This window comes from Galeopterus variegatus, unplaced genomic scaffold (genome assembly GCF_000696425.1).
Source record: "Galeopterus variegatus unplaced genomic scaffold, G_variegatus-3.0.2 Scaffold797, whole genome shotgun sequence".
NCBI lineage: Eukaryota > Metazoa > Chordata > Mammalia > Dermoptera > Cynocephalidae > Galeopterus > Galeopterus variegatus.
In genome coordinates, this window is record NW_007726908.1 from 168,914 (window position 1) to 187,483 (window position 18,570).

Genomic DNA, 18,570 nt, shown 5'->3' on the forward strand with positions numbered 1-18,570 from the left:
GTCGGGTGGGAGGGGGGGAAAGGGTCTGAGCCTTGCTCAGGCAAGGTGAGGCCAGAGACTGGCTACAGGTGAAATGGTTAGAGGGTTCTAATTTAGAGCAGGGATCCGGGAGGGGTACTGGTGAGGCCCAGGTGGCCAGTGGGACTGGGAGTGGATCCATCAAAGGTGAAGGTGGGGATGGGGCTGTGGAGTAGAGGAGCAACACTCACAGGCTGCGCTGGGCAAAGGTCTTGCAGGGCGTCCAGGGCCGCCAGTGCCACTGAACACGGAGAGGCGGGGGCACCCCATAGGCCGTGCAGGTGAGGGCCTGGTGACTGTGGCGGGAGTAGATGCTGGGGGAGGAAGCCTCCTTCTCGTGGATGTGGGGGGGCACTGGGGGCAGGGGCAGACCACTGGTCAGCCGAACCCCAAATGCCATGCCCATCTGACCCCTCTTCCATCCCACCCATTCTCCCATCCCCTACCGTTCACCACCAGCTCCAGGCTGACGTTGCGCCTTAGTCCGGCCGCGGAGTTCCACAGGGCCAGGGTGTAGGTGCCTGCACTGGCCTCCGTCACATCTTTGAGCACGAGGGCGTGTGGACTGTGGCGCCCAGACACTGCCTTGCTGTCCTTGTACCTGGTCCGGGAAGGGAGTTCAGGGGCCATGTAGACCCTGTCCTGGCGCTCCCATTCCCTCCAACCAGAATATATGTTGGGAGGCGGGAAGAGAGGCCGGTACTATGTCCTAACGGGCCTCCTGGACCAGACTGGGAAGGGGGAGCAGCAGACTGTGGTCTGGGGAGCAGATGGCCCAAAGGCTCTGGAGATGTCTCCAGGCCCCATCTGCCAGCTCTTACAACCCTGTCAGGCTGATGTCTGTGGCAGCACCTCCGAGTTCTTCCCACAGGCAGTGAGGAGACCATGTTACTGCTTGGGGCACCTGCTTTGCCTCCACCCTGCTTGTGGCTGTGGCCAGTCTTCCACAGCCAGGCTCACCCGGCCCAGCCCAGGAAGGTCCTGCCCACCTTCTTAGTCTCCACCCCAGCGGGGCTTGGGCTTCTGAGACAGCTGCAGTGCCTCAGTGGGCCTGTCCTCTTTCTCACAGGCCTGTGAAGCAGTGCAGGTGCCGTCCAGCTCCTGACCACGTGGGGCTCACTCTCTGACACTTGGCTCTGCCCTTCCTTGAGCTCTCCAGACCTGTTACCTTCTTGCTGTTCCCCCTTCCTCGGGCCTGGCACTCTCTGCCCCCCTCTCTGGCACTCTCTGCCTGGATGATCAGTCCTGTAGATGGGAATCTGCATGGCTCCCTCCTCGCTTCACAGGTCTGGGCATACAGCTCATGGGACTGAGCTCCCATAACAGTCCTTCCTCAGGCAGATGCCAGTGTCCCCCCAGCCTCCCTGCTGCCGGGAAGGGTGTGCTAAGCCAAAGGGATGCCGCAGTGTGGCCTGACAGAGGCACATCCCTCAGGCAGAGACCAATAGTGAGGGGGATGCGGGGGCACCGCTGTCAACTGTGACACCACAGCAGGGACTCAGAGAGGGATGTGGCTGGGCTGGGGTCACAGGGGGAGGCAGAGCAGGGGCAGAACCAAGCCCATACTGTCTTCCTGGCCCCATGCAGAGGGCTAGAATCCTGAGTCTGCTACTTGACAGACCTGTGACCCTAGCAAACCCCTTCGCCACCCCAAGCCTCAGTGTCCTCATCTGAAAACTGGGGAAATGAAATGCACCTTGCAGGAGGTGTGAGGTCTAACTGTGGTGGTATCAGCGCCATGCTGGTCATGCTGTGGGTGCTTCAAGAGCCGAGGACCAGTATGTTTGTCTGTCTGTCTATCCACAGAACTTCCATCCACTCACTGACTCACAGTCCTCACATGATGATGCCACACGAAGATTGGGCACCTGTGGGGCTGTGCTGACCACTAGTGCCCTGGGGTGGCTGTCTCAGGTGGATAGTAGGCCAGCTGAGTACTCCTTGGGGGCAGGTGTTGGCCAAGAGAGAAGAGGAGGGGCAGATCTGGTGGGAACATAGTGCTGAGAGGCAGCCAGCTGCCTGAGAATCAGGCTGGACCTTGGCTGCAGCAGAGCTGGCCAGCTGCCTAGAGCAGGCTCAGTCCTGCCAGCCTTGGAGGGCAAGGCATGAGCTCCTGGGGGTCTCCAGGAGCCACACTGTGAGTGAGGCTCCAGGCCGCACCAGTGCCCTCAGGACCCTGCCCCACGGGCCCTGGTACTGGGCAAGGTGCCCCGATGGACCCCAAAACCTGTGACCTCAGAGGGAGGGTCACACCAGGCCCAGGCCAAGGACACCCTTGGGCTCTCCCAGGAGAAGCCTGCTTCCAGCCTGTGGCCAGTGCAGCGAGATTGTGCCTGAGGACACCCGAGGCTTCGCCTTGTCCAGCACCGGAAAAAGTCACCTTGTAAGGAGAGAGGGGCTCCAGGCTGGGAAGGGTGAGCCTCCTCTGGTTAGATGGGAAAGGACAGAGCAGGGATTCCCTGCCCCCAGGAGGCTTGGGGCTCAAATAGGAATTCTCTTCCCCTTTTTCAGCTTCTATTGTTTCAACTGTAGAACTGGGGCTCAGGCCAGAGTGTAACCTACCATGGTGGGGCCACATGAATGGCCCAGATGGCCCAGGGGTACATGGAGGGAGGTGCTGTGTTCTCCCTCTGCAGGGAGCACTGGGTGAAGGTGGAGCCACCACTGACACCTGGCATACTCTGCAGGGGAAGGTCCCCTCACTGACACCTGGCATACTCTGCAGGGGAAGCCTCACCCTCTCAGCTCAGAAACCAGGCCAGGGCTGGGCTCCATAACAATTTGTCAAACCCCTGTGGCATCGCCAAATTTCTGGATAGGAGGTTCCTGGGAGAGGCAACCTAGTTGGAAAGAGGCCTAGGGAATCTGAAACCCTGGCTGTGGGGCAGGCCCTGGAGTTTACTCAGACCTGGCAGGGCCTCAGAGATGTTGTGGGGATGCAGGAAGCAGTCAGATAAAGCCCCACGCTGTGCCCACCACCCCCACCATAACAGAAGGCTGCTATTTGAACCTTTCACGGTTTGGCCGAGATTTAGGCCAGCCTTCCTTCTAGCTGAAATATTACATTATGTGCATGCCGCTTAGGGGGTCTCCTCAGCGAGAGTGCACCCAGGCCTCAGGGTGCAGGTCCTGATGGGGAAGGACACTGCCCTTCTGGCCCCCTGGTCCATCCTGGAGCTGGGTCTGGCAGGATTGCAAGGGGAGGAGGGCCTGGGCTGTTACCATTGGAACTCCGGCGGTGGGTAGGCTGCCAGCTTCACGGGCAGCTTCACCAGTTCATCTCCTGCTGTGGCCTCTAGGACGGGTCCCTTGAGCCACTCGACACTGATGAAGGGCTTTTCTGCCAGATGAGAGGCATCAGTGTAAATCCAGGGCTGACCCATCACTGATCAGGGATTCCCAGCCATGGCCTCTGCAGCCCCAGCAGCCAGATGCCTGCAGACTGGGGCTCGCCATGCCATCCAGGGTGCAGGAGCTGGGCAGGCCTTCTGCTCATGGACCTCTCTTCCAGCTGGCTGGACTCCCTACTGCTCAGGTGCACCATGATCTCTGACCCCGCACCCACACTGCACAAGGACCCCTGCTCCCCAGGCTTGATGATGCCTGACCCACCCCAGGCCATGCTGGGCACAATGACCCTGACCCTAGGCCATACCGTGCACAATGACCTCGGTGCTCTCCTGGAATCGCTGGACACCATTGTTGGCCTCACACTCGTATGGGCCCAGGTCTTGCTGGCTGACGTTGTGGATGGTCAGGATGCTGGAGAGCTCTGTGTGAGTCTGCTGGGAGCGCCGCTCGGGCACCCACTTACCCCGCTCTGCCTGCCCGCACCCAGGGGAAGCCCAGGGTCAGCAGGTGGGCTCTGGTAGAACTGACCCACTGAAGGAAGGCACACACCCCAGCTCAGCCAGTGGTGGCTCTGGAAGCCTTGGACCCAGACCCAGAGTATTCCTTGGGGTGGAAAATTTCTCCATCACACTAGGGCTCCTGGGGCAGGGCTGGGTCTGTGCTGGGCACAGGTAGTTGTGGGCAGTGAGAGGGGCTGCTGGGGACAGGGCAGGTATGGCAAGACAAAGGTACACTGGTGGGGCTGCTGATCTCACCTGCTTCCCTGGATAGTCCCAGTTGAAGGTGACTCCTGAGTTGAACTCGGCCCACACAGTGCAGTTCAGGACCAGCTTCTCCCCAACCAACAGCTCCAGTGACTTCTTGGGGAACAGCTGGATGTCATAGAGCTCATTGCCTGGTGAGAAATGCACAGTGAATCTCATGCCCCTCACAGGACAATGCACACAGGGACACACTGCACACAGAGTGCAGGGCACAGGACGCCCACTGAGACCAGCCACTGCACTAACAGCACCATCATTGGGAATTGGGGAGGGGGGTGTTCCCTGTCCTCCTCCTGGCACACAGGGAGTGGTTACTGAGAGAGGGGCCAGGGATGGTTCCTACCTGTGATGTGCACAACGAAGGGGTTGGAAAGGAAGTCCTGGCCGCCCCAGGTGGTCTCGCACTGCAGGTACAGGGCATCACGCAGCAGCGGCGTGGGCACCCGCATGCCCCGCTGGTCATCCCACACCACCTCCTGCCCGTCGGGCCACAGCACCAAGCTTTGCTGTGGGAATATGATGACCATCAGTGCCTGGATGCCACCTTTCTCCCAGTCAGACCCAGGGATGGGACAGGAGGGCCGGATTCTAGGGTTGGGGGTGGGGGTCATACCGAGCGCAGTGTGACATTGAGGCCAGGGATGGACACCAAGCAGGGCACCCACATAGAGTCCTTCCTGTTGACTAGGAGTGTGTCAGGCTTGTTGATGAATGGCTGCTCGAAGTCTGAGGAGAGGGGGCAAGCATTGCAGGGGGGAACTGGGACTCAGGGAGTCTCTGCCTCAGGTGGGGGTGGCGGGCAGCCCCATGGGGCTGGGTGGTGCTGTTCCTCTAGAATGGGGTGAGGACCCCTTCTCTTCTCCTGCCAGCCCAACAACAGCAGGCTGGGGGTGGGAGTGCAGGTGCAAGCTGCCCCCTCTAGGACCCTGCCCGGGCCTGGCCTGCCCCAATTGCCCCAGCAGCCGCACCTCTCACGAACACGTAGGTGCTGGCGGCTGTGGTGCCCTCGATGCGGGCCTTGATGTACTTGTAGTAGCAGCGGTAGTTGCCTGTGTTGTTGGCATAAGCCTCGTGCAGCAGCAGCACCTTGCAGTAGGGCCTGGCGTCTGTGCCCTCGCAGTCTCGCACAACCCCTGTGTCCTCACCATCCTTCTCCCCTGTGGCTGGTACCTCCTGGGCCCCTGGCCAGGCCCACTCAAGGGGGTGCTGCCCCCTGGCAGAGGATGCAAGAGTCAGGAGGGGCCCCAGCTGCAGCCCAAGGGGACAGTCCCTGAGAAGCCTCCCTCAAGTCTGAGCCTTACCCATCGCTTGTCTCACTGAGGGACAGGATAGCCCAGGGTTAGGGCACACACCATAGATGCAGATCAGGGCAGGGCACTCCTTGAGTACCCGTGGGGCCTCTGCCTGGCTCTGGGGGATGCTGGCCAGCAGAGATCATAGCTGGGTTGCAGAGAGCATACCATCTCTGGGGCCTGAGTGGGTGGGCTTGGGGCTAGTGAAGGGTGGCTGGGAGTGGGTGCAGGTGACCGGAGATCCTTGCAGGGTGACCTGGAGGTGAATGTGAGTAAGTGTGGGTGACCTGGGGTCAGTGTGGGGTGAGAGGGCAGGGTGCAGGGTGATCCGTGTTCCATGTAAAATGACGAGGGGTAGGTGTGGGTGAGGTCAAGTGAGTGCAGGGTGCCTACATCTGCAGGGCCTCCAGGCACCCATACCCTGGGAGCCCCACTCAGTCTTGAGGCCACTCCTCTGAGAAGGGACTGCCTTTGGGGTCCTCAGCGACCACCCCCTGCCTCCTCAGCTTTCTGTAGCCTTCTTGGCCTGCCATGTGGGAGGGGCCCAGTACCTGCAGGAGATGGACAGGCTGTCACGGGTATCAATGACATATGCCTCCTCTGTGATGTTCAGGGTTGGGGGAGTCATGGAGTAGCTGCTGGCCAGACCTGAGGTGGGAGACAGGGTTAGTGAGGCCGAACGTTCACAGGACCACGTTGATCAGGTGCTGTCAGGCCTTCTCTGCCTCTGGGAGCAGACCCTGGCCCAGGGCAGGGCAGTCAGGCTCTCAGCTGGCATGGCACGGCTTGATCTCACCATGAGTGTCCTGAGCAGCACCAACCCAAAGGCTCCAAGACAACTGGTAACTTCCACCACAGGCTGACTCCTGCCTCTGCCCCTGGGCCACCTATCCCTGACAGAGCCCTGCCCCAAGTGAGCCCTGATTGCAGCCGGGACTGAACTCTGACCTCTGGCCCTGAATGAGCTGAACTGCTGGCATGAAGGGGAAGACCACAGGCTCATTGCCCATTGGCACTGTGACCCCCAAAGCTCTGCCTAAAGGCCCCCACCCTCCTAAACTCCAGACCTATACTTGCTGGAGGGGGTCCTGCACATCCCAGGCCCTCCCCAGACACACTCAGGCCTGGCCTCCCAGCCTGCTCTCTGCCTGTGACCTTGCCCTCTCTCAGGTCTGTGGAGTCTACCTTGCAAGCGTCCTTCAGCTCCATAAGCTTCTCTCCACCCCCACAGGCCCCACTGGCTGCCCCAGCCTCTTCTGGGCTCTCTCTGCCTGGCCTCCCTGCACCCTCGTTCTTCCCACAGGGCTCTTCCTTAGGTACGTAAGTAAACCTGCCTCCCCAGTCGAAAACCCATCCTTGGCCCTAAATGACTGTAGGCTGATTGGGGCTGGGACCCTCTGCCCTGTAGGACCCCAGCCTGCTGCCACCACCCTCTTCCCAGAGGGATGGGGGTGCGTGCGTGTGCGTGCATGCAAGTGTGTGTATGTGTGCATGTGCGTGTTGACAGGTGTGGGTCTGTGTCTGTCTGTATCTGTGAGCCTAGGTGTATGAGTCTGTGTGCATTTGTGCGTGAGTCTATGTGGGTCTATGTCTGAGTGGCATGTGTGGATTTGTGTGTGCAAGCATGTATGTTTGTGCATCCCTGACATGTTAGCATGTGCATGCATGTGTGTGTGTGTTGGGATCCCGGTGGGGGTAGGAGCAGGCCTCAGGGGAGGTCTGGGTCTGGAACTTTGGCAGATGCATCCTGCCAGGATCATCCTGAGACAACAGGAAGGGAGGACTGTGTGGCCAGAAGCCCAACACTGCGTCCTGTCCCTCCCTGCAAGTCCCTGTCCTCCTGGGGGGGCATGGCCCACTCTCTAACCTGCAGCCCTTCCAGTCCCAAAGGCCTGCAGGGTTTGAGGGAGCAGAAGTCTGGCTCCTCTACTCTCCCCAGCCCAGCTCCCTGAGGTTCCGGAGCCCCGACCTGCAGCTAATGGAGGTGGGGGCCCCCCACCATAGTTGGATCTATACCACCCTGACCCCAAGTCACCCTAGGAAGCAGCACCAGGATGGCATGCTCCACACGCAAAACTCTCATTTCAGCATCACGCGGATGACACAGACAGCAGTCATCGCCCACTGGCCTCTCCCTTTTCTATTCCTCCCTCCTTCCTGGCCAACCCCTTCTAGGCATCACTGTACCATGGGTCAGAGCTAGAAGGCTCTTACAAGCTTCTAGTCCCTTTGTATAGACAGGGAAACTGAGGTCCTTCAGCCAGACTGTGCTGTTGCCCTCAGAAGTCAGCCCCTCACCTGGATGGCTACTGTGACTGCTGCAAAGTCCTTGCTTCTGAACCCAGCGGCCTCCTCCTTGCACACAGGCCAGCTGCCTGTCCCTTGGCCCTGCTCTGGGCCCTGAGGTGAGAGGTGACCCTGGGTTCTTCAGCCTCCTCACCTGAGGCAGGTATCCAGCTCTCTTGTGCACATCAGCAAGGCCTTGGCACTCAGCACCCCGCTATCCTGCAGCCCCGAGGCTGCTGGGGAGAGGGTCAGGGGCTGGAGGAGCTCCACAGAGAGGAGGCTCCCCTGAGGGCAGTGAAGGGCCGGGAAGGAATCCCTGGGACAGCACCTTTGAGCTGGGCTTTGACGAAGAAGTGGCAGTGAAAAGCAAACAAGGCCAATGCCTGGCAGACAGCTGGGGAGACGATGAGTGTGGGTCTGGACTTGTGGGGCTGAAAGAACTGTGCGTTCCTGAGGGACCCAGTTGAGATCAGGCCCGAGGCTGGTGTGTGGGCAGAAGAGGAAAGCTGCGTGGCCAGCACCCACCTGCCCCAGCCCCATGCCTACGTTGCTGTTGTAGACGGAACAGCCCCACAGTGAGGTCTGGGGTGTTGCACTGGGGTCCTGGGGGGCGCGTGCCTCCCGTACTCTGGAGTGCACACCCAAGGCACACCCCTGCCAACCGCCAGCTATGGAGCTGTGGCGGTTGTCAGGCCACCTTCCTTTGGTGGCTCCCTTCTGCTTCCAAGATAAAGCAGGGCACGCAGGGCTTCCACCTTCTGACTGCTCCCTGTCTCTCCAGCTTCAACTTCGGACGGGCATGTCACCGTTGTCCCAAAGTGCCAGGTGTTCCCATAACTTGAAGCCTTTGTTTTACTTGTCCCTTTGCCTGGAACATCCCTACTCCTTTCCCTTCCACGGAACCCCCTCTTTGGGGTCTAGTTCACATGTCCCTTCCCTGTGGAGCAGTCACTGTTACTCAGGCAGCAACGACCTCGTCCTCCTCCGGGCTCTAGCTGTTAGAATGCTTATCAGACTGCATCGTGGTTTTCTGGTCACTCCTGAACAGAGGCTGTATTTTATTCATCTTCCTGAGCACAGAACAGAGGAGATGTGCAACAAAGATTCAGGGCATGGATGATGAATGGAAAAAGGATAGCCGAATGACGGGTCATCAACTGAACAAGTGGGTGGGTGGGTAGATGGGTGGATGGATAGATGGATGGATGGGTGAGTGGGTGGGTGGGTGGATGGGGCAATGCAGCCCGTAGGAGCTTCCTCACTAGAGGCAGCATACCACTAAAAGAGGCATCTGAATCATTGTGCTAAACAGAACTAGACGTTGTTCTTGCCAACCCCTTTTACCCAACTGTGCAAGCTCTCCTTTGTCACCACATGCCCTGACTTACCCCACTATCCCTCTCCTTTCACTATCCTTCCTCTAGGCCCTGCGTGATCGGCAAACTTGTCTGCAGACCTCAATGTCTCCTCTGAATGTTCTCTCTTACTTTATCTGAAACTTGGCTTTGAGAGGACACCACTGTTCCTGGGAGGTCACTGGAACCCCACATTCCTGAGGGAAGAACTCCTTGTGGCCACCTCCCCTCCCTACAGTAACCCCCTTGAGGCTCAAACTGTTTTCTTTTTTTTTGTCCTTTTTGAGACCGGCCGCACCGTGCTCAGCCAGTGAGCATTGTGAGCGCACAGGTCATCCCTATGTAGGATCCGAACCCGTGGCGGGAGCGCTGCTGCGCTCCCAGCACCGCACTCTCCCGAGTGCACCACGGGCTTGGCCCAAGGCTCAAACTCTTTGATGGCATCAGCTGGTCTCCTGGTCACTTCCTCTCATTCTCTGCTGATCATAGCTCCTGGCTCCCCACTCCCCTGCCCACCTCAACTCCTGCCATTCTCCATGACTTCAACATCCACCCAGATGACTCACCAGCCCCCTAGCCTTTGAGGCTGGGCTCCCCTCCTCTCCCCATCAGCCACTCACTTCTGTGAGCACGCCCTGGACCTGGTCATCACCAGAAGCTGCACCATCACTCAGTGCCTGTCTTCTTGCGTTTCTCTCTTCCCCTCCTCCTCCCCTTGCTCAGATGTTCTTGTTCCACCACTGCTAAATCCTTCAGCCTCATCGAAAGTCCCCGCTGCTTCCTCCCCATCCATCAACGTCCCCCTGCTGCTGCCCTGTCCTGGTGCAGGGGAGTCCATGGCCCATCGCTCTGCTGCTCCCTTGCCCTCTATTCCAACCCTGCACCACCACCACGTCCCAAGCAGCTCAACACTACAGCACAAAGCCCCCCACTGGCTGTGTTCTGTTAGTCTCCTGTCTGCAGACCTTCCATGGGCCCTCATGAACGCTGTGCAGAGCACTCCTCAGCCCTCTCTCTCAGCACTCACAAAGCAAGGCCCTCAGACGGAGACACCTCATCTTCCCACATCCAAACTCCGCACCCACCTTAGAAGCCTTCTGATCCAGCCCTCCATTGTGCCCAGGATCCCAAGCCACCCAGACCTGATTCCTGCAGATAATTTCTATCTCTTCTGATCACCAATCTTTCCCTGTGGAATCATCTCCCATCTTTGAGACAAAACAAAACAATTCCTTGGTCCCGCTTCCAGCCCCTGCCTCTTTTCCCATCTGCCTTCATAGGCAAAGCGCCACTCACTGCCCTCCTCCCCGTATACACTTGTTCACCCACTGGGGTGCAGCCCCACTTCATGCAGTCAGGACTGGCCAGGCCTCCCACGATCTGCACACTGTAGACCCCGTGGGCACTCCAGGGCTGGGAGCACAGCTGTCCTTGCCTCTCACCCCCATCTTCCTCCTTTCCCTCTGCCCAACACTAAATGCTGCTGCTCCTCTCTCTCTCCTCCACCGTTCTCTCTAGTAAGGGTTCATATGCCTCCAAAGTCTCTGTCTCCCGCCCAGAGCACTCCTACCAACTTCAGCCTGAAGTATCCACCTGCCCACTGGACTTGGACACCCCACAGACACCCCAAGTTCTCTATTTCCAATGCTAGACTCCAGACTCACATCTCCTCCAGCCCTGCCAAAAGCTCCTCTCTTGACAGCTCCTATCTCCCCAGATGGGAGTGGCTGTGGACGGCTGCTTCTCTCCCCAGCCCGTCCATCCAAGATCAAAACCTGCCAGGTGGATGCATCTCAGAGGCAGCCTGTTCTCCTGCTGGGGGCCTGCACAGCTGCACATGCCCCAAAGTAGTCTCTTGGACCCGCATCTGCCCTCCTCCAGGCCTCATCCTTGCAGTTGTTACTGACATTTTAAAAACACAAAGAGGCCATGTCACGCTCATGCTTAAATCCCATCAATGACTTCCCACTGCACTTCCAGGAAAATACAGACTCCTAAACCAGGCCCAGCCCCAGCCCCTGCCCATCTCTCCACACCCTCTCGGTCCACTCTCACCTCTTGTTCACATTCTTCGGCCACCACAGCCTCCAGACTGTTCTGCAACATGCCAGACACATCTCCTTCCTACCCTGGGCCTTTGCAGACACCTCTCTTCCTGATATGCTTCTTTCCTATGTTCTGCATGGCTGCTTCTCACCTTCAGGCCTCAGCCTAGACATGACCATCTCATCCCTTACAAAACCTAGTCCTCCTTTATGCTGCATCTTGGCCTCCTGGTTTCTTACTTCATTCTTCTTGTCCCATCTGTAATTATTTTTATGTATGTATGTATGAATGTTTATCCAAAAGTTTCAATGGGGCGAGGACCAAGATAGTTCCCACTTCATGCCCAGCTCAGCACCTGGGAGTTAAGACTCAATAAATACTTGTTGAATAAATAAATGGGTGGGTGGATGGAAGGATGGATGGATGGGTGGGTGAATGGATGAATGGAAGGATGGATAAACGGATAGATGGATGGATGGATGGATGGATGGATGAATGGCTGGATGGACGGAAGAATAGTTGGATGGATTGGCAGATGGGTGGAAGGATAGATAAATGGATGGATGGATGGGTGGGTGAATGGATGAATGGAAGGATGGATAAACGGATAGATGGATGGATGGATGGATGGATGAATGGATGGAACCGCTGGGTCTTCCTTTGGGTTGGAACTGTGTCAGATCCTTTCGTTCCTTTTGAAAAGATGCTTCTATTTTTTAAAAAAGGAGAGCCTCCCTAGTGACTGTGTGAATCCCAGACTGCTCAGCAGTTGGGCAGATTCGGGACTGAAGGCTGCCACGTCCACAGGTTGCATGACTGCCCAGCCCCCACCTGCAGCCCTGAAGAAGGTGCATCCTTCCTGCCCGGCTGTTGTCTGTCTCTGCTGTCCTTCCCTTCCCGCAGCAGGAAGCGCTGTCATTCTGGCCTCTGCTGCGCTCCCCCTGCCTTCCTGTTCCTGGTCCAGGAACTGGCTTTTTCCTTCCCCTGGCCGGCATGGCCCTGGCCCCCCAGCCTGCAGCACAGCGCTTGGGGCAGGCGCTGGGCCGAGGTCAGCGAGGCCAGAGTGCACACCTCCTCTTCTGTGCTGTCAGCAGCCCCAGACACCCTCCGGCCTTGGGGCATGGAGATAATGGTGTCAGCCACTGGCAAGGTGGACTGTTGGAGCAGCACATGGGGGTCTTGCAGACTCCCCTGGGGCAGTGCCAGCACCCTTCGGCGAGGGATGGGAGGGGTGGGGAGGGAAGTCCTGTAGGTTAGTTGCTGTCCACAGGCCGGGCAGTGGGCAGCTGGCCTGGCTGTCACTGCCTTATTTGATCCTCACAACAGCCTGGGAGGGAGGGAGGGAGGATCATGAGTCCAGTCAATAAATGAGGAAACTGAGGCTTCAAGGCCACACAGCAGCAGGTGGCCCAGTGATTGTGCAGGAGCCCAGGTCTGGCTGAGCCCAGGCCTGTCTCTGTCGGGGGGCCATGCTACTTTCCCAAGGCAGAGGGCAGAAGTGCTGACACCAGAGCCTGGACCCTGCTCTCAGACCCCCCAGCCTGAAGCCCCAGAAGCCCCCCACAGGCAGGAATGTCCTGGTGGCCTGGGTCCCTGAGCCCCGGCTGTCCCCACCACACCCCTGCTTCTGAGACCTGGCCCTCTATCGGGCTCCATGCCACAGCTGGCTGCAGGCAAAGCCCTTTAAACCACTAATGCCATTTTCCAAAAGGAATTTTCCTGAGAAACTGAGGAAAAACCTAACTGAATGCAGGAGAACTGCTAAGAGAGGGGGAAGCTTACTCCATCCCCTGGATGTCCCTGTATGGCCCTGGGGCACATTCATGGAGAAGACGCTGTCACCTCCCTGGGCTCCAAACCTGCTTGTCCTTTGTTCCTTGTTTTGTACGGAATTCATGATTTCTCAGCAAATCCTCTCCGGGCCCACCTGGGCAGGATTTAGAGCCATATCCCACTGTGACAGGGTCCTGGTCCTCTTTGTGGTACAGGGGGATGAGGGCTGGCCTGGGTGGTTTCTGGGGAGCTGCCTCTGTTGATCACTGAGTCAGCAGGGAATGGCCAGGCCCAGGTTCTGGTGTAGAGGGGCGAGGGGGGCTGGCACGAGAGGTGAGGGGTAAACTGGCGCATCTTTGCAGCTCTCCCCACCCTTTCCCTCCCATCTCTCTATCCCCCCTCTCCCACCGCCACGCTGAGCCCTGACCTCTCTGCTCCCCATGGGCCTCCTTCCTGGCCTCCAACCTGTCCCTCAGCCCAGAGCCTTCACAGCCTGAGAACACCTTCACTGGTTCTGCATGGCCATCTGGAACTGTGCATGCCCTTGGCCTGCCCTCCAGGATGATGCTTGTCCCAACAGGCCCCCGCCCTTCTGGCCAGCATCACCTCTCAGTGCTCCTGCCACATTAGCGTCTACCCATTGAGCACACCAGGCTGTCACCCACCTCCCTACCCAGGTTCCGTCTTCCCCTGCCTGGCAAACTGCTGCTCCTGCTCTAAGGCCTATGCAGCCCTCCTTGATGCCCAAGGCTGAGAACACTGCCCACCACCCCAGCCCTGACTCACAGCACAGGGAAGATTTGTGTCATTCAGTGGCTCCTGGGGCTTGATGTCTCATCCTATGGCTCCGTCCCCAAGTTCAGCATGGCCAACAGAAGGACGACCTTGGCATTGTCTGTGAACTCAAGGGACCCCTCCACATTCTGGCAGAGTGTGGCCTCTCATGGCCACCCTGGGCTGGTGGGGGGTTGTTCATGTGAGCTGAAATGGGCTTTGTAGATTGAGTAGGAGCTTGCCAGCCCAGGAGTAGGAGTAGGAGTAGGGCACCCAGGGCAGAGGGACCTGTGCAAAGGTCAAAGTATGGGTGACCGTGGCCCATCAGGTAGACGGAACAGTTGGAGCATGGTGTGGGGCAATGAGGACACTGAAAAAGGCCCAGGGGAAGTCACAGCGTCAGGCCCATCCTGCTCAAAGGTTGTGCTCTCTCCTCCAGACAGCTGTGCACCTGGGGGCTTCGGATCCACTCTGTGTTCCCCCTTCCTCCCTGACAGCGCCCCTGTGTTCCAGTCCTAGTGGACCTGAGCCCTCAAACCCAGACCACACCCGACACTGGGGAGGGTGACTGGAGCCACGGAGCATAGAACTGTCCCCCCGCCAGATGAGCAAGTATTAGAACAGTATGATAATTCCCAGTGTTGGCAAGGATGTGGAGAACAGGCACTCACACGGCAATAACAAAAAAATGTGCATGACTTTGACCCTCAAATTCTGCTTATATTGATACATCCTGTTATAACAATAAGAGCGAATGCTCATTTAGCACTTTCCATGTGCCAGCACAGCCCTCCGCACTTGCAGATACGACATTCCTTTAACACTTCCCCTGAGGGCGGGACTGGTATCGCCATTGTACAGAAGAGAAAACTGAGCGCACGGAGAGGTCAACCTGCCCCCAATTCCACCACTAGTAAGAAATTACCTTTGGGGGACAAGATCATGGGGAGCTACTGTTTACTCTAGCTGTCTGCATTGTTTGCATTTCTGTAGTTTACGAAACGTGGAGGCCTTTAGTGGATGGAATCATCTTTCTTCCCTGAACCCCAGAAACACTGCTCTCCCTCCCCCTGGTTGGTTGTCTGGGTGACGGTCACCCCTTCAGGCATTCTTGACCTCACTCATCCCCACAGCCAACTGCTCACTAGGTCACGTTCATTCTCAGAAGGGAAATGGGCTTTGCAGACTGAAAAGGAGCTTGCTGTCTCGGGAGGAAGATCTCAAGGGTAAGGTGGTCGGGCGTGCCAGGCCCCTGCCACTACCTTCTCGTTGTCATGGTGACAAAGCATTTTGCACTCACAGTGTTCAGACACCTTGCAGTGGATGTCTTCCAGCCAGAGAAGCCCTCCCGGACATTCCAGGGCTGCCCCCTCTCCATTCTCTCTCCTCTCCACCCACTGTCTGGCCAACTTCAATGCACCTCCCCTGGATTGCCCCACTAGTGCCTTCCCACTGGTCCTGTCCTTACTTGGTGCTCAGATTATCTTTCTAGAACACAAGTCCCTCTCCTGCCCAAAATTATTCCCTGCCTCCTGCTGCTTGTGGGCGGAATCTGAGTGCCTCATTGGCTTCCTTGTCACCAAGTACCCGCTCCAGCCCTGGAGATTCTGCCCTCCATGTGCCTTCTATCTGGAACAGGCCTTCCCCCACTTTGATGTCTCGGCCCCAGTGCTACCTTCCCCGAGTCACACACTGAGGTCCCCCTCCAACTCCTGCACTTTTCTGTAGCTCCGTGTAGCAGTCGGCTTATTACATTTGACAATTCCTTAGTTGAAGGACAAGGGCTTTCATTTGTCTTTTCATTGTGACATTCCCAACACTGGACGTGGCTGGTGCTTGACCCATGACTGGTTTTGAGAATCCGAGGGACAAAAAGGACAACACATGATGTGTGGGCAGGTGTGGAGGTGAGGGAGGGAAGGGAGGCACGGGTAGCACCCGGGAAGGTAGAGATGCCATGCACTGAGGCGGGCACATCGGGCGAGGGGCAGACCTGGGGAAAGATGATGTGACTACTTGGGCATGCTACTTTTGAAAGGTCTCTGGGACATTGAGGTAAAATGTCCATGATGTGGTCAGAAATTTAGTGCCCCACCTGCCCACCTCTCTAGGGCTTTCCCTGAGGAATGTGCACAACCATCTGCATGCCTGCCTGGTCTTATCTCATTGGCCCTATGCCATCTGAGACCAGATACTAGACACTTGTTACCTTCCTGAAATAAGCCATTTCACTCCTCTGGCCTTACTTTCCTAACCTCTAAAATGGGCACAAGGCCTGTGCCACAAGGTTAAAACCTGCACACACCCTGGTGTGAAGCAATTTGATTAACCATTTTACACAGGTGTGGCTCACTGCTAGACACTCAAGTGTATGTGTGTGTGTATGTGTGCATGCTGCTTAAAGAAAATGAATCTCCATTTGGTAGAATTTAGGGTTGCTTTGAGGATAGTGCTTTGCATTGGGTGAGGGTAAGGGCTTCCCCTAAACCCACCTGAAAGCCTGGATTTCATGCTCCCAGGGGCACACAAGTGGGAATGAAGCCCCCAACTGTGTGGTAGACCCTTCCCACTTGCAGCAACACTACCTTCTGCCTGGATTTCTCAGCAGCCTCCCCAAGGGCATATCTGGCGCAGGGGAAATGTCATGGATGGGTGGATATAGGGCTAGGGATTCCCTTGGACTCTAGCAGAAAGGGCCTGCACCACTGGCCTAAGAAGCTGGTGCTTACGTTGGCTACTGAAGGTTCAGATCCGTGTTTTAGAGAGGTCCCTCCCAGTCAGTGTGGAGGTAAATTTCGGGAAGATGCGGGAAGCAGGGAGTGGTGGTGAGGCTGGGTGGGGCCCAGATGGCTGGGAGTGCTGTCTGACTGAGTACCCCCTGGGGGTGGAGATGGGGAGGAGGGGCCCCTAGCAGATGCTGAACTCCCAGCGCAGAGCAGCCACCATGCATCCAGCTGTGCCAGGCAGTTGCCGTGGCCTCCCTGGGGTCAGGGCTCTGCTCACCGGCCGGCAGGATGAGAGGTGTTATCAGACAGCCCAGCTGGCTCAGAGGTGGCCCCCCAGTGCTGCTAAATCGGGGCCACTGGCTCCTGCTGCAGGAAGAGGGAAACTCAGGCAGGATGTCCTCTTCTGTGGCCGACAAGTCCTTTCCCATGAACCCCTGCTGACCTCGCCGGCCACGTGGCGGGGCTCCCCCACTCACCACCTGAACCTGGGCCTGCCCAGGTCTAGCTGCGGGGGTGGGGATGGCACGGGCCGCCAAGCTGAGGGCTGGGGGATGTGCCTGCTGTTTACTCCTCCCAGCCTGGCCAGGGCAGGCACTCTGAGCCTCCTCCAGCAATGAATGCCGCACCTTCCTGCTCCCAGACTTGTCCCCTCGGCGTGACCGGAAAACCGAGATCCCAGAGGAAGCCAGTGTCTGACACGGATCGAAACTCAGGAATCCCTGGCTCCAGCAGGACACATTGGCAGCATCTCACTCTAGGGATTGTGTGGGGCTCTCCAGACCCCTCTCCCTGCTATTTCACACTCCAAGGGGCATCTCAGAGGACCGTGGGGCACAGGTGAGGCCCCGGTGAAGAGAAAACCTTCCCCATGGAGGAAGATACCCAAAGGACAGCAAGATGGGTGTAAGCTAGACACAGAGATGAACTTCCCCTCACGGCTAAGACCCCACTTAATTTTCCTGGGCTCCATGATTCCCTTCTGCCCTATCACACTCAAGTCCTCCCAACTTTCCTCCTTCCTTATCTGGGCAAGTTGTGTCAAGTACGGTCCCAGGAAGTCCCGTTGGATGCTTCCACCTGGAGGCCATACTTTCCCACTTCCACTCCTCCCGGCATCCCCACCTGGTAAACAATCTCATGGTCCACCCCGATTGCTTAAACCAGAGACCTGGTGCTCTTCCCGCTCTCCACACCACTCCCGGTCACTGACCGCTTCCACCACTGGTCTATGTCCTAGGTTCATCCGCTTGCAACCCCCTGACTCCTGCCCCTCCTGGACGACAGCCTTCTTGCTGCTTGTATGCTGCTGGCTCCTGTCACCCTCTCCTTCGTCTCTCCCACCTCCCATCCACCCATCCTAGGCTCTAGCCTCATCTGACCACTCATTTGTTCCTATACACCATCTGGACCTTCCTGCCTCTGGGCCTATGAGGAGTTCTTTGCCCTGCTTGGAATTCCCTTTCCTGGAGTTCTACAGACCCCTCGAGGAAGCCCCTACCTGGAAGCGACACTGCCTTCCTGTGCAGCCCATAGCCACCGGCTTTCTTTCTTTTTTTTTTTTTAAAGATGACTAGTAAGGGGATCTTAACCCTTGACTTGGTGTTGTCAGCACCACGCTCTCCAAGTGAGCCAACCGGCCATCCCTATATGGGATCCAAACCCGTGGCCTTGGTGTTATCAGCACCGCACTTTCCCGAGTGAGCCACGGGCTGGCCCGCTGCCAGCTTTCTTCCCTGGGCTACAGAGCATTTTCATCCCTGGGCTACAAACATCTGATGGCATGTCTGTGTCCCTGTCAGTTTGGCACTCAGGAAATCCCCACAGGACAGGCTGGGTCCAAATCCTCCCTGGGCCACCCTAAGTAGGCACCATGGCTTGTGGCTTGCACAGAACTGCCATCTCCTTCCCTGAGTAGGGGTGCCACTGCTTGGGGTCAGGGTGGGGATGGCACACCGGAGAATTCTCCAGACAGTCCACTAGCTATACCTCACAACCTGTCTGGGGCCTGGCCATGTGGGCACTTGCTCTGCGAGGTAGCAGGGCCACTTCAGCCACACTGCCTCTGTGCCTCAGGCATGGTGGGCAAGTGGGCAGCATCTGCGTTTGAGTCCTCAGAGTGCTGAACTGGGGCCAGAGGTCCACAGGCATGAGATAAGGTGGGCCCGGCCCCCCCCCTCCTGCCTGC

At 57.7% G+C, this 18,570-nt stretch overlaps 1 protein-coding gene across 1 annotated transcript in view; it reads right to left on the minus strand.

The window, feature by feature from the left end:
- Window positions 1–11,172, minus strand: part of FLT4 (fms-related tyrosine kinase 4) — a 32,537-nt gene extending 21,365 nt beyond the window's left edge. The window contains exons 1-10 of the mRNA XM_008572516.1: window positions 11,103–11,172; window positions 5,977–6,073; window positions 5,102–5,346; window positions 4,747–4,859; window positions 4,477–4,639; window positions 4,125–4,264; window positions 3,674–3,842; window positions 3,241–3,358; window positions 465–619; window positions 210–372 (exon numbers count right to left, since the gene is read on the minus strand). Of these exons, the coding sequence (XP_008570738.1) occupies window positions 210–372; window positions 465–619; window positions 3,241–3,358; window positions 3,674–3,842; window positions 4,125–4,264; window positions 4,477–4,639; window positions 4,747–4,859; window positions 5,102–5,346; window positions 5,977–6,073; window positions 11,103–11,172 (1,433 nt within the window). The remainder of the gene's footprint in view (window positions 1–209; window positions 373–464; window positions 620–3,240; window positions 3,359–3,673; window positions 3,843–4,124; window positions 4,265–4,476; window positions 4,640–4,746; window positions 4,860–5,101; window positions 5,347–5,976; window positions 6,074–11,102) is intronic.
- Window positions 11,173–18,570: the final 7,398 nt, after the last annotated feature.